The 13,863-nt window shown below is 45.2% G+C and overlaps 1 protein-coding gene across 1 annotated transcript in view; it reads right to left on the bottom strand.

Moving 5' to 3' along the window:
- DISC1 (disrupted in schizophrenia 1) overlaps nucleotides 1–13,863 on the bottom strand; it is a 289,071-nt gene that overhangs the window by 65,073 nt on the left and 210,135 nt on the right. The window contains exon 10 of the mRNA XM_012660159.1: nucleotides 3,721–3,781. Within this exon, the coding sequence (XP_012515613.1) occupies nucleotides 3,721–3,781 (61 nt within the window). The remainder of the gene's footprint in view (nucleotides 1–3,720; nucleotides 3,782–13,863) is intronic.

Consider the following 13,863-nt stretch of genomic DNA (forward strand, 5'->3'; position numbering starts at 1 on the left):
TTCTATATTAACTGAGCAGTCACTATGATGCAACACTGTACCAGGTGTTACAACTGTCTTCCTGTTTTAAGATGTTGATTCCTTGGGAAGGATCTGTGGGTGTGACGGTAGTCAGCAGAGCCACGGACTGTACAAGAACAACCTGCGCTACTGGGCACCATCACGTGTGGGGCTATGGGTCACCTGGCGGTGCCCGCTCTGCCCGTTCTGGCCTCCTGTTCTGGGACAGCAATAAAGCTCCCTGCTGCCAGGGGGCTTACAGGGCTCTGGCTACTGTGCCCTCCCCATTCCACTGAGCCAGGCCTCCTACCAGTTTGAACTAGCCATGGAAAGAGCCTTCTGGAAGTGGGCTGCAGGAGGGGCCAACCCTTGTCCTGGCCGTGTGAGACTGCAGAGGGATCCCAGGTAACTAGTGTGTGTGAGTCGGGAGGCAAAGCACATGGTGGCTTTGGAACATCGGCTTGGCTGGAGAAGCAAGCACAGAGGTGGGAGGTGATGGAAGGTGAGACTGGGATATCTATAAATTAATTGCATTCATTCATTCATTCGTTTAGGCAACCATTCATTCAACACATTTATTGGGCACCCCTACACCATCCGGCATTGGCAAATCACTGAGCATACAGCCCTGAACAAGGCAGATTAGTCTTACAGTGCCTGTCGGGAAGCACTTAGTGAGAAGAATTCAGTGCAAGCATGTTACTCAGATTTGGGAGTCCCAGAGGGCTTCAAACAGAAGAACTCTAAAATTTGAAAGATGAAAGAGGACCAGACAGATGAAGGCCTAGAGGGGAGAAAGTGGGCTGAGAGAGGCCCACCAGAGCACACTCAAAGGGAGAGGGCAAGCAAGCATGTCCAGTGTGTCACGGGCCAGGAGACTGGCCAGTCCCAGGCCACAGCACCCTCCTGAAGATGACTTCATGTCCCAAGTACTGGGTTGAACCACATGAAGTTGTCATTTGTCCAGGTCAGAAATGGTCAAATGCCGGCAGTCTCACGTGGTTCAAGCTAATATTAACACTTCTCCAGATGATACTCCTTAGCCATTCCCCTTCTTAACTAGTTTCTTTCCAGAAAAAGCACAATGGCATTGGGAAGTGTAAGGGAACAAGTCCAGCAGGAGTAGGGCGGTGATAGGGAGTGGTGGGTGGCACTTAAGGACAGGCAGAGGCCATGTGAAAGAGCACACCTCGAGCCACAGGAAGGCATTCAGCCTTTGTCCTTAGGACAACAGGCAGCCACGTGCAATGACAAGATGGGCATGTTAAGATGCTTGCTCAAGACCAGCTGGAGAATGCAGTGGAAGGGAAACAGTGGAAACAGGAAAGCAGAGAAAGCTGCTATTATGATCATTTGGCAGGAGAACAGGGCCCACACCGGCAAGGTAAAGTAGGCGAGCTTGAGAGACACCAGAGGCACGACTGGCAGGACTCGGGGCGAGCTGGAGGGGAGACACAGGGCAGCCAGGCAAGTGGCGCGGTGGGCTGCGCACCAGGCTGGATACATGGGAGGAGCAGCCGGCGTGGAGGGAGAGAGGATGCGTGCTGGGCATGACTTGGTTTCTGTCCACCGTTCCCGGCTCGTAACTCCCACAGCCCTTGTTATTTCTCCCCAAGGCAGGCCATGGAGAATAAGCATTTACTCTAATCCTTTCCTACCTTCCTGTCTCTGACCTACCTGGTCTGACTGTGAGTCATAAGACCCCCATTGCAGAAGGAGCCCGGCCCCATATGCTGGCGGAAGGGATGCTGCACAGAGAGGCCAAGAAGAATCTGAACGGACAGGCCTTGCTGAGTTTCCCTCCTTGGCCTGTCAGTATTAGATTGTACCTTTAGTCCATGCTTCTATCATGCCTATCCAAAGACGTCTCCATAAAAGGCCCAAGAGGACAGGGAACGGTGAGCTTCTGGGATAACTGAACACATGGAAGTTCCTGGAGGGTGGTGTGGCCAGAAAGAGTGTGGACGCTCCAAACCCCTTCCCCATGACTCATCCTGTGCATCACTTCCTCTGTATCCTTCGTGATATTCTTTATTAAACCAGTAAATCTAAGTGTTTCCCTGAGTTCTGTGAGCTACTCTAGCAAATTAATTGAATCTAAGGAGGGGGTCTTGGGATCCCTGATTTATAGCTGGTCCATGAGAACCATAGGAAACAACCTGGGACTTGCGATTAGTGTTGGAAGGTGGGGGCAGCCTTGGGCTGGGCTCTCAACCTGTGGGATCAGATGCCATCTCCCGGTAGGTAGTGTCAGAATTGAATTGGAGGACCCCCAGCTGGTGTCCACTGTAGAGTTGACTGCTTACTTGGTGGTGGGGAAAAATCTCACAGAAGTCTTGTGTGTTGATTATTGCATCGTGTGTCCAACCAGTTCTGCTGATAAGGAGAAGGGAAGGAAGAAAAGGGAACTAATGTTTGCCTAGTGCCAACCATGTGAGTGCTTTACATGCAATATTTATCTAGATCAGCATGCTGACCCGGGGAGGTAGGTCCCCTTCCTCCAGTTTTGTAGCTAGAAAAACTGAAGATGAATGTTTACTTGAGGTTAGGTATTAACAGCTTATAACTGGTAGAGCTACAATTTCAAAAGGCATCTCTCTACTAATACCCGTGTACTATGGCTACAACTTGCTGCCCAATAACCTGATGTAACTTATGATGTGTGCGGTGCTTATGGCTAAAACAATGGTAGCCAAGGGCAAGATCAAGAGTGATATGCCAGAAACCTGCCTCAGAACAGATGGGAGAGGAGGAAGACCAGGCTCAGAGCAGAGCACTTGATCCAGATGTGTTCCCTCTTTATCCACCCACCCCCCACCTCTGCTAAGTCTGGGGCCATGGAGGTAGAGAAAGAGCAAGCAGTGGATTAAAGCACTTTCTTTCCAAGCATTGGAATAAATCCTGTAGTACCTTGCTCACCCTGAAAAGTAGGGCTCAGCAAGGCAGGCCCTCTAAACATCTCCCAAGAAAGAAGCAGCATTTCAGCTGACGGCATTATCCTAGCAGAAAAAGGCTTAAGGCATAGCCTATATAAAGAATTACTTAACAATTTCCAAAATAGTAGCAAAATGGTCTCCATAAAACTAAATGACTCCCAGGGAAGAAAGCACATTACATTCTCGTACTTGTTTCCTTAATCAGGAACAGATTCTGATGACTTGGATTTATTTTCATAAGTGCACATCCACAAAAGGCAGAAACATCTTGACATGTTGCAGCATCCCTAACATTTCTCAAATCTGAATTCCTAATTGGGTTAGGAAAAAAAAAGCCACCAGGAATTTTCACGCTGGTTTTGATTCAGGATTCAAAACAGAACCTAAGACGTGCATTTCTATATTGTTCCAAACCATGTAGAAACTGGTTCAAAATCCTTAAGACCCCCATCAGACACTTAAAAAAAAAAGGAAAAACAGACAAGGGATAAATTCTGAATTTAATATACCAAAGAAGATTCTTCTCTTTCTTATAGAACATGAAAACTATCCTGTGATCTCCCCAAGACACTTTTAAGTGTCTTTATCTATTTACTTTTTAAAAGAGAAGATCAGGGCTGACACCTGCTTCTTCACTTATGAGATTCAGAGCACTTTTTTGTGTCTTTTTTGTTAGTTTATTATAGAAACTGGCTAGCCTTTTTCATCACTTTAACTAAATTCTGTTATAATAAAGAATCCAGATGTGCCATGGAGTTGATAATCCAGAAATTATTATCCTTACCTGCACAGTTTACCCTCAAGCATTTCCATGTATTTCACAGTATTTTCCTTCACACATGTTTCTGCAAAAAAAAAAAAAAAAAATCCAAAGTGAATGCAATTGCAGTCAAAATTGAATAAAGCCCAGAACTATTCAACTAAAAGCCCAAAAACCAAAGGATTGTGGTCAAGCCACTGGTAATAATAACATCTTATGTTTGGAAAACACTCAAATCCATTGGATTGGCTGCCTGGAGTCATGAATTGGGAAAGATTCTGAGCTCCAAGTGTCTCTGCAGGAGAGAGTCAGAGGCTAGGGGCAATGGCACGGTGCCACCCTTGTACCCTTTTGTACACTCTTCTATCATGCCTATCCAGTGAAGTCTCCATAAAAGGCCCAAGAGGACAGAGTATGGTGAGCTTCTGGGGTAACCGAACATGTGGAAGTTCCTGGAGGGTGGTGTGGCCAGAAAGAGAGTGGACGCTCCTTCTTTCAAAGGCAGTTCACTGATAGTCTATCACTGGCTCACGTGTACTCTGTGCCTCTTCCCTTTCCCACCTGGTAGCCATGAGCTCAGTTGTAGAATACAGGAAAAGAGCACCCAAGAGTAGAGTAACCCCCATTCTATGGATGAACCAGTGGTGCTAGAGGATTGTAGACAGACCCTTCCATTGTGAAACAAACAGAAACATGGGATCCTGCCACTAACGAGAAATTGATTGGTCAACCTCCAATGAGTGATGAAATCAGCTACTCCTTGAGATAAACTCAGTGCTTAAACTGAGTGATTCCTGAATCACCAAATGTCAAGGGAATAAAGGATTGCTACGGTTCAATGGGTCTCAGAGGCACTTTACGAATAAAAAAAAAAAGATTTGGTATGCCTGGAGCAAGTTCTGATACCCTGCACTTCCTCACCTGAAAAATGAAAATGTCTTCCCCTCTCAAGGTGATGACTGCCAGACGCACACACAAGGTGCCTGGAAGAATATCTGCCGCCAAGGGGTTTCCAGCAAATAGTGGCTGTAATTACCAATGGCGCTGCCATTTCTATTGTTACTATTATTGTTGTTATTGTAGGTTTTCTCACTATTTTTATTCCATCCTTTATTCTCAAGGTAATTTATGCTGAAGGGCTCACAGGCACTCTAGAGTCGGGGATGTGCAAAAGCAAGGTCAGGCCACCTGGGTCTGTGCTTCTGGGGTCTCTGGTGACCCCCAGGATCCTATTTCGGTTAACGTGTATGTGTTGGGGTGAGGGACAGGGGTATACTTTTGGAAGTGCAAAAAGTACCCTGAAATTCCTCATAAAGAAACTAAGTATTTAGATGGACCTTGAAACAATTAAAAGTTCTGATCCATTAGTTCATAAAAGATAAAAAGAGAAATTCACACCATGAAAGCAACTGTTTAAATTGGTCTCTTTATCTTAGTGACTTATGCTGGCCTAACCTACAAACTTAGCTGTGCTAGGAATTTTTCCAAATAAATTAGTTAAAAACTTTGGTCTTTTTAGCACCAACTATGTGTCAAGTATTGTGCTAACATGGGGATTTTGTTGCTGTCCTATGGTTCTACAAAGCAGAGATGTGGCCAGGTGTGGTGGCACACACCTGTAGTCCCAGCTGCTCGGCTGAGGTGAGGGAATCACTAGGTGCCCAGGAATTCAAATGCAGCCAGGGCTCACATAATGAGACCCCATCTCTAAAAAAAATTTAAATAATAACTAAATAAATAAAATAATAATTTGGTAAAACAAAAGCAAAAAGCAGACATCTGCTCCCCAGTTAATCTGGAGCAAGTATTACAAGTTCAAAATGTCCCAACCAGAAATGTTCTCCCCGTTTCACATCCCCTCATATGAATGTGACACACACTGTACTAAGTGTGTGGGATAAATCAGTGAACAGAAGGAAAGATTCCTGCTTCCATAGGGCTTTCACTCTGACAGGGAGACATGATAAAGAGTAAACCTAAAAGTTCCGTAGAATATTAGAAGGTGGGAAGGACTATGGAGATTAACCAAAAAAAAAAAAGAGGCTGCAGAGTGGTCAGGGGCATCCTTGGGAAAGTGACATTTCAGTAAAAGCTTGCAGAGGGCCAGGGGAGGGAATCAACAAGCATCCTAGGGAAAGCAGAGCAGGTGCAAGGAGCAGCCAGTCAGAAGTCCCTGGGGCAGGAACACACCTGAGTGCTCCAGTCAGTGTGGCTGGAGCCGAATGTTCTGTGGGGAGAAGAGGTGAAGGCGAGAAATAGCCCAGGCCAGTCACATGAGCCACGGTGGCCGGTAGTATTCTCAAACCAGCCAGGGCAATATTTCTGGTCTCACGCGCTCTTCCAGAACCTCACCACTCCCCATCAAGAGGTGAAGCCTATTTCCCTCCCCTCGAATCTGGACAGGCTATGACCATTCCATCCCACTGAGTATGATGGAAGGGATTCTATATAGCTTCTGAGGCTAGAGTCCAGCTTCTGCCTGGCTCTTAACGCAGCCACCATGTTGTGAGGAAGCCCAAGCCACACAGAGAGGCCACCTGTGGGTGATATCCGGGCAGAGATCTCAGCCTATGGCCAGCATCAGCCTCCAGACAAACGAGTGAACAAGATTTCAGACTATTTGTACCTTTGCATCTGAGGGACCCAGATATCATAGAACAGAGACAAGCCATCCCCACTATCCCCTGTCTAAATTCCTGACTCTCAGAATTCATACACTTAATAAATGATGATATAAAGTCATTAAGTTTAAGGATGCTTTGTTACACAGCTGTAGCAACTAAAAGTCACTGTCAGGATATTGAGTATTCAGAGTGAAATGGGGAAATACTGCAGAAGAATGAAACGAGATTGACTTATGGCTACAATGTTGAGAATAGAGCATAGGAGGATGGGGTGGAAGCAGAAAGACATGGAGGAGGTTACGAATCATTCAGGAAAAGGTGATGGGGTGAAGCAGAAGAGGAAAATTCCTATCTTTTCCTCACCCATCACCAAGGTCATGGCTGACACCGAAATAACGAAAGGCAGATTAACTAGAGAAAGCCACAACAAATTTATTTAACCAAAGTTTTACATGACATAGAGCTCTCAGAAATGACAACCCAGAGACCCAGGGAAAACTGTGTGTTTTTATGTTAGGTTCCATGAAGAAGGGACAGTAGTGTAGAAATGTGATGAGACAAAAAATACGATCTAATGGTAATAAACTGGGAGAAATTTAGCAATGGCCTGTTTGTTCAGATTCTTCTTGCCCTCTTTGCATAGCATTCGTTTCTTCCAGGTGTGGTGCAGGGCACCTGTCACAGAGGGTCTTATGACCTGCTTTCAGGGGAGTAAGGTCAGAGGTTCCTCTATGGCTGGCCATCACACAGAAAGGTGCAGGAAGGTCAGAGAGTGACAAACAGGTGCTTCTGCTGTCTTCTCAGTTTCCAAGGTGCTGTATTTTGGAGTAGCACGTTCTAAGCCCTAACAGGGACTTAGACCAGGGTGTTATCAGGAGTTGGTGATAAGTAGACAGATTTTAGGTCTATTTTAAAGGTATAGACAATAGGATTTCCTGGTAGGTTGAATGTCAGGCAGAAGACAAAGAGAGAAGTCAAGAATGACTACAGGTTTTTGCCCTAAGCTATTGGAAAAAATAGAACTGCCATCAACTGAGACGGGAAGAATGATAAGTGAAACCGGTTTGGAGAGACAGGCAAAAGTTCAGTTTAGGATTTGTTAAATTTGAGAAGTTTATTAGACACCCAGTGGTGATGTCAAGTGTGAAGTGAGATATCTGAGTCTGGAGTTGAGAAAATTCTGGAATGGGATGGACATTTGGGATTGGCATTTGAAGCAATGAGCTGGACAATATCACTCAGGAAGTGGGAGTAACTTAAGGAGCCCTTGGTGACCATATACAACTACGTTTATATTGTGACAGCGCCTTCCCTGCAAAGGACATAAACGGATAGCACCTCCCTTGAGGAAAAGAAAGCCATACTCTTAGGTTTAGAAGTAACTTAGATGTCTACCAAACTAACCATTTCATTAAGAAACTGAATGCTAAATCCTTGACTCATCTAAGCACATGGAGCGCCAGTTGGTGACCCTGGACCTGCATGAAAGCGTACAGACAGGTTCGTGTACTTTTCCACTCGCCTGGAGGCTGCCACCTGAGGAGGAGGCTGTGTTGAAATATTACTTTCATGAGACCCTGACCCATCTCCCAGCCAGGCAGCCTAAAAGTGCCTTGTGCATGTCTACCAAGTTGACTCGCAACCTTCAAGACAGGCCAGGACGGTAGCCAGGGAGTTTAGATTTTAAATTTCCTAAATAATATGCCCACAGACACACCGACTAAGAATAGAGCTCATCTTTTCTTCTCTGCTCACTCCCCTGCTGTTTTTCCTTTTCCTACCATCTTAGGTCCATTAGAGCAGAGACCTGTGAGAATGTCGGGGTGGTGAAGCCTGGTTCCAAGAGCCAAGGTGGGTGCTAAAAGAAATGCTGAATGCTAAAGGAAATGCCAGGAAAACACACAGGACCAGAGGACCCCTGGCCTCCTGATCAGAAAAAGGCTGGAATAATTCACTTCTCCCATTTGCAAAGGCAACCTGATAGCCACATTCAGGCCATAATATTAATAACAGAATGGAATTCATATAATTAGTTTTACGAACCCAATTAAACAAAAATTGATTGACAAGTAAATGCAATGAATCTGTGAAAACATTTAGCATTGTGCATGGGAAAACATAAATCAATGCTAAAGGAATTTAATCTGGGTCCTGCTTCATACAAGGTGCTGTACTTGGTAGTATTTAAGTGTAAAACGGACATGGTTTCAAGGGACACAGAGATAGCTGTGGGGCCAGACTCTTCAACATTGATTGCTCACTGGAGAGCACAGCAACATTTTCCATAAATATTCATCATAACCAATAATCCAAAAATATCCCTATGAGTCTGATGGTAAAAAAAGAACCACACTCCCCAGCCAGATCCTTTTCAGCATAAACAGGGAGGTTGGAAGGTAGAAGAATGTCAACACGGAAGGTAGGAGGATGTTAAGCTAAGCGGAAGTAAGTCCAACTAGGTTTCAGTGAATTATACCCTTTGCATAACAAAAGGACAGCAGTATTTGTCATGAAAATAGTACAGGAAATGAGTAACACCCAGGAAGACTTGCTATCAGATTGAATGGAGCAGTATTTCAAAGAAAGTCCAGCCCCTCCACCCGCAATTAATCAGGAGGGCATCATCGGATCAGTACAACATGATCTCACCTTTGAGAACGGAAGCCACAGGGACCTCAATCAGTTTGGCATAAATCACAAAATTTGTCAAACACTAGTCATGTTATTGGAATTGTCTAAAATAACCTGAAGTACCAAGCAAGACATGGCCTACTTTTACAAAAATAAGTCATCAGATTTTAACAATCACTACTCCAGGATTAATTTAGATAAAATTAATTTCTTCCAAGTAAAACTTTTCAGAAGGAAGATGTAAAAGACAAAGGAGAAATTTTAGAATTCTGAGGTCTCTTTTCAAGTTAATGAAAGGACATCTGTCTGGGTAATTATTAATAACCCGTGCGTGATGATGAAGTGGTCATGTAGTCCTAGCAAAGACCCAGAAGTCAGCAATACAGAGAAATGGCCCTGCAGTTAGATTGTCTTGGCAGGTGGGGCAGGATACAATTGTGTGGGGCCATGAAAGCTGGTGAGAATCCTTTCTATGAAGTCCTACATGGGTCAAACGTAGACACCAACCACAAGCCCCTAAAACCTAGGCAGTTTTGGCTGCTCGAACTCTGACGATATTGACTGTCGCATTGGAAATCCACTGTGTGAAATGCATATCAATTTAGCTGCCATTTCATTTAGCACCTTCTGTGTGTCAGGTCCTGTTTTAAACAACTTGCTCTAAACACTGACTAAATAATAGTACTTCATGTAGCAGCCCTAGGACAATCCTCACTTTACAGTTGGTTAATCGGAGCAGCAGCAAGGCTCATAGTCACACCGCTAGTGACAGACAGTCCCAGAGCCCCTTGTTACAAAGCACATAACTTCAACTTTAAACAACATAATAGGAGCTCAGTCAATGCACACTGAATGGATGCATGTGAAATTTCAGCACCAACAAAATGAAGCAGGTGTTCAAAGACAGAGTAAATTCAGGAGAGACCAAAGGCTATGCTGTAAAAAGTCACAAAGAATAGCCATCCGCAAATGAAAACCTCACTGTATGTAAACTGTAGGGAAGAATGCTACTAACCTAGCTCAAAATAAATTAACATTTGGTAAAATAAACTGAGAGATACATATGTGCTCCCGAGAGACAATAGGCCAAGGTGACTTCAAAGGAGGCTGCAATGTAAAAATCATTAATAATTTTTGGTTTTTTTTTCTGAGGCAGAGTCTTGCTCTGTTGCCCAGGCTAGAGAGCAGTGGTGTCATCACAGCTCACTGCAACCTCAAACTCCTGGGCTCAAGCAATCCTCCTGCCTCAGCCTCCTGAGTAGCTGGGACTACGGGCACGCACCAACGCATCCGGCTAATTTTTCTACTTTTTGTAGAGATGGGGTCCTGCTCTTGCTCAGGCTGGTCTCACACTCTGGCCTTAAGCGATCCTCCCGCCTCGGTCTCCCAGACTGCTAGGATTACAGGTGTGAGCCCCTAGGCCCAGTAAATTTTCTAATGCGTATATCCACATTGGTTCACTCTTCACAGTAAGATGTTACCTATATGTGATTTTACTAACAGATTGTTTATTTGCATCTATAAATTTGTTCACTTGCAGCACTTTCCTCCTATCAGTACATGTGGCAGTTCTAGTTTAGACAGAACTCTGAAGAGAGGATTCCTGAGTTAAACAGGACACCATCCATCCTAGGCTTTTGACTATAGGTTCTCTAGGGCCAGACCAAATAAAGGCGACATTACCAAGTTAGCAATGGATTCATTTCTCACTGGCAGGACATCATTCAGGATGTTGTTGTTAATTCTCTCTCTCTTTTCCTCTGATGTTGATAAGAGATTTTACAGAGAGAAGGAAAATTATCAGATGTGTGTCCTATGGCTTTAATAAATAGTAACAAAGAAAAGGTTTCTCCTTGAGGTTATATCTGACTCTCATTCAACGTTTCTTAAATGCCTGCCACATGCCCGATTCTGTGTTAGACACCAGGGCTGCAGGGATGAATACGATGTTGCCCATGAGCTCAAGAAAACTGGGCTTGGTGACAGAAACAGCTGTATAAATGGATGACTAATAAAAGCAATGAGTTAGATTCTGTAATAAAAACTTAAAGCAGCAGTCATTCTGGGAGCATCGTGGAGGGAGATTTGGGCCAGCTTGAGGGGGTTAAAAAAATGACTCCCGGAGGAAGTGACTGAGTTAGAGATCTTAAAGGATTTTCCATGCTAGCCGATGCAGGAGGAGGCATGGATAATCCAAAACAGAGGTTGCACATAAAATAAGATTTGGTTTTAGAATATCAGACATTTAATGTCCTATCATTTTACCTTCCCAATAATTTCCAAGTCACTTGTCCCTAAGCTTACATTATAGTCACCTGATGCACTGCACGGTGCCACTCCAAAGGAAGACAAGACAGCTACAGGCAGTGGGCTGGTGCAAGGTGGAGCTCTGAGCCTCCATCTCTGCTGTCACAGCCACACTTGGAAGTGGACGTGGAGATTAACTCGGTCTTCCAGATGTCGCCTTTGGGTGAGGCGAGTGACAATGTCGTGCTCTGGTAACTTCACGCCGGCAGAGCTACCCGAAGAACAGGAGTGGAAAAGCTTTTTCAGAGCTGGACCATCATCGTACAACTCTGTTGTCCATGAAGAAAGTAAAAGCAATTATTCTGAGCTAGGTTTATGCCTCTGCTTCCACCATTGTGCCCTGTGGGCTTCCCAGAGAGACACCACCCCCAGAAAGCTCTGCCCTTGAACCCTGGAACACATCTCAAGGACTTGTCAGTCCTGAGACTCACATGTGTAGAAACAGCTCCTGCTTAGAAGGGAAGAGAGAGTGGGCAGGAGGCAGGGAAGGAGAAATGAGTAGGTAAAGCCCCACCAGGTTTAAAAATGTTTAATATGTAGCGAGGGCTTATGCTACATGGTAGATAAAGCCCACGTTCCAATTTTACCTGCTGTGCTTGTCACTAGTTAATTGGGTATCATCTGATACAGTAATTCTCACTTTCCCAGTCGAGACCTGCTCCTACATGCAATCTCCCGATGCCCTTGAAGCACACAGCCTAATAAATCAGCATGAGTCAATGACAAAAAGAAAAATCAAACGCTCGCGGTATGGAAAGCGGGTCAGAAGAAAGCTAACACTATCAGCTCCAAGCAGGTTCTCTTCACAGCCTCCCACTCACGTGCCCTTGTCAAATGTTTTCACTAGATGGAAAGACGGGCTCACTTCCTTAGCCAGCCCTGCTGACAGCAGTGGGCTGTCTTGGGTTTGCTTTCTAGTGCATAGAATTGAAAGAGTTGTGACTCGGGGATTAGTTTACAATATTCTCGAAACTGCTTAGAATGCCTATTTCTGTGCCTTGCCTGGTAGTGAACATCTGAGAATGTGCGGTCTCATTGATTCTTTCTTCTAGCCCCCTCAAACACAAGCATCACACACACACACACACACACACACACACACACACACACACACACACTTTACTTCTCTTCATTCTTTTTGATAGGATAAGGCATAAAATTTGGGACTTTGCTTTTTAAATGGAATACTATCTTCAGAAACAATTTGTGTGTTTAAGCCGCAATCCACACTTGATCTGCTTAAGCCAAAGCAAGTGAGCTCACACTGGGTGCCGGCGGGATGTTTCCACGTGCGTCATTATTTTCTTTAATTCTCACAATAACTCTCTAAATCCCTTTTGAGGATAAGGAGAATGGGGCTGTGAGAAGTTATTTCAAGAATTAAATAAATTCAGACTCTCTTGGGTTTTATGCCAAAGGCTATGTTTTTTTACAAATACACAATACCGTTGCCCAGTTGTTACGAAATATAATTTATGGATTTCACTGAAGGAATTCTATATTTCACAGAAGGAAAGAATTTACTTTTCCCTCCAAAGTAGGGGCTGTACATGTGTGGCTGCTAAAAGGCACACAAAAGCGTTTGGTTCTGATGCTCTGTCTGAGCTACTGCCCGTGGAAGAGAGATCGGGAACGCCGGCAGGATCTCAGGACGTGCTCAGTGACACGGGACCGCAACCGCTGCAGGCAACCAGAGCCCACACTGCGAGGTGTCCCTCGTGTCAGACGTGGCCCCCTCGACTGTCTTAGGAAGTTTCTGAGCAGCCAGCCCAGACTGCCTGTTCCTTTCACCCAGCAGGTTTCAGCAGGATGGTGGGCTAGGGAGGGTGAGGGAAGATTTTAACGTCACCAACTGCTCTACTTACTGGTCCTGTCAGCTTCCAAGTCCCTGGGCTGGATGTCCCACTGCCAGCCTCACCTCTGCCTCCAACGTGGTGACCTGAACCAAATGCAGAGCCTTTCTGAGTCCCACGACTCACGCCTCAGCTTCCGCCCTTCCTTTTGCCTAGAATACCTCCCTAAAACCTTTTCTGCTTCCTACTCGCTAACATCCTCTCTGGTCGGCAAGACCCTGTTCTCTCACCGTGCAGGTCCTCTTCCCATGCCACTCTCTCCTCTTTGCTGAGATCCCACAGGCCTTTCAGACTGCCTATAGCCGCCAAGTTCCCTTAGGACATGGGTTATCCTCTGCTAGGGTCAAGAATTCCATCCTTTTGCCCCGTTAGTGCCTAGCGCAGTCCTGGGCTCAAAGGTGGTGTGAGGTGCCTGGCACGTCATCCAACAAAGCTTTATTGACGCGGTTTATGTTCTCAAGGAACTGACGACCTGATAAGGGGACAGAAATCAGAACAGATTATCAGGATGTGGAGCCGCTGAGGCCATCGGAGAATGAGGGACTGGAGGATGGGGACTCAGAGGCAGCCCAGCCCGAGGTGGAGAGAGGGGTCCTGTGGGCTCCCTGGAGGAAAGGACCCGTGAGCTCGGAGGAAAATGGTTATAGAGACGTATTAATAGTTGGGTTTCTGTAACAAACAAAATAAAGTGTAAGGAAGAGGAGAGAGGGAGGTATGGTAGGAATGAGACCAAGAGAGAAGAGTTTAAAAAT

The sequence above is a fragment of the Propithecus coquereli genome, unplaced genomic scaffold (genome assembly GCF_000956105.1).
Source record: "Propithecus coquereli isolate 6110/MARCELLA unplaced genomic scaffold, Pcoq_1.0 Scaffold66, whole genome shotgun sequence".
Taxonomy (NCBI): domain Eukaryota; kingdom Metazoa; phylum Chordata; class Mammalia; order Primates; family Indriidae; genus Propithecus; species Propithecus coquereli.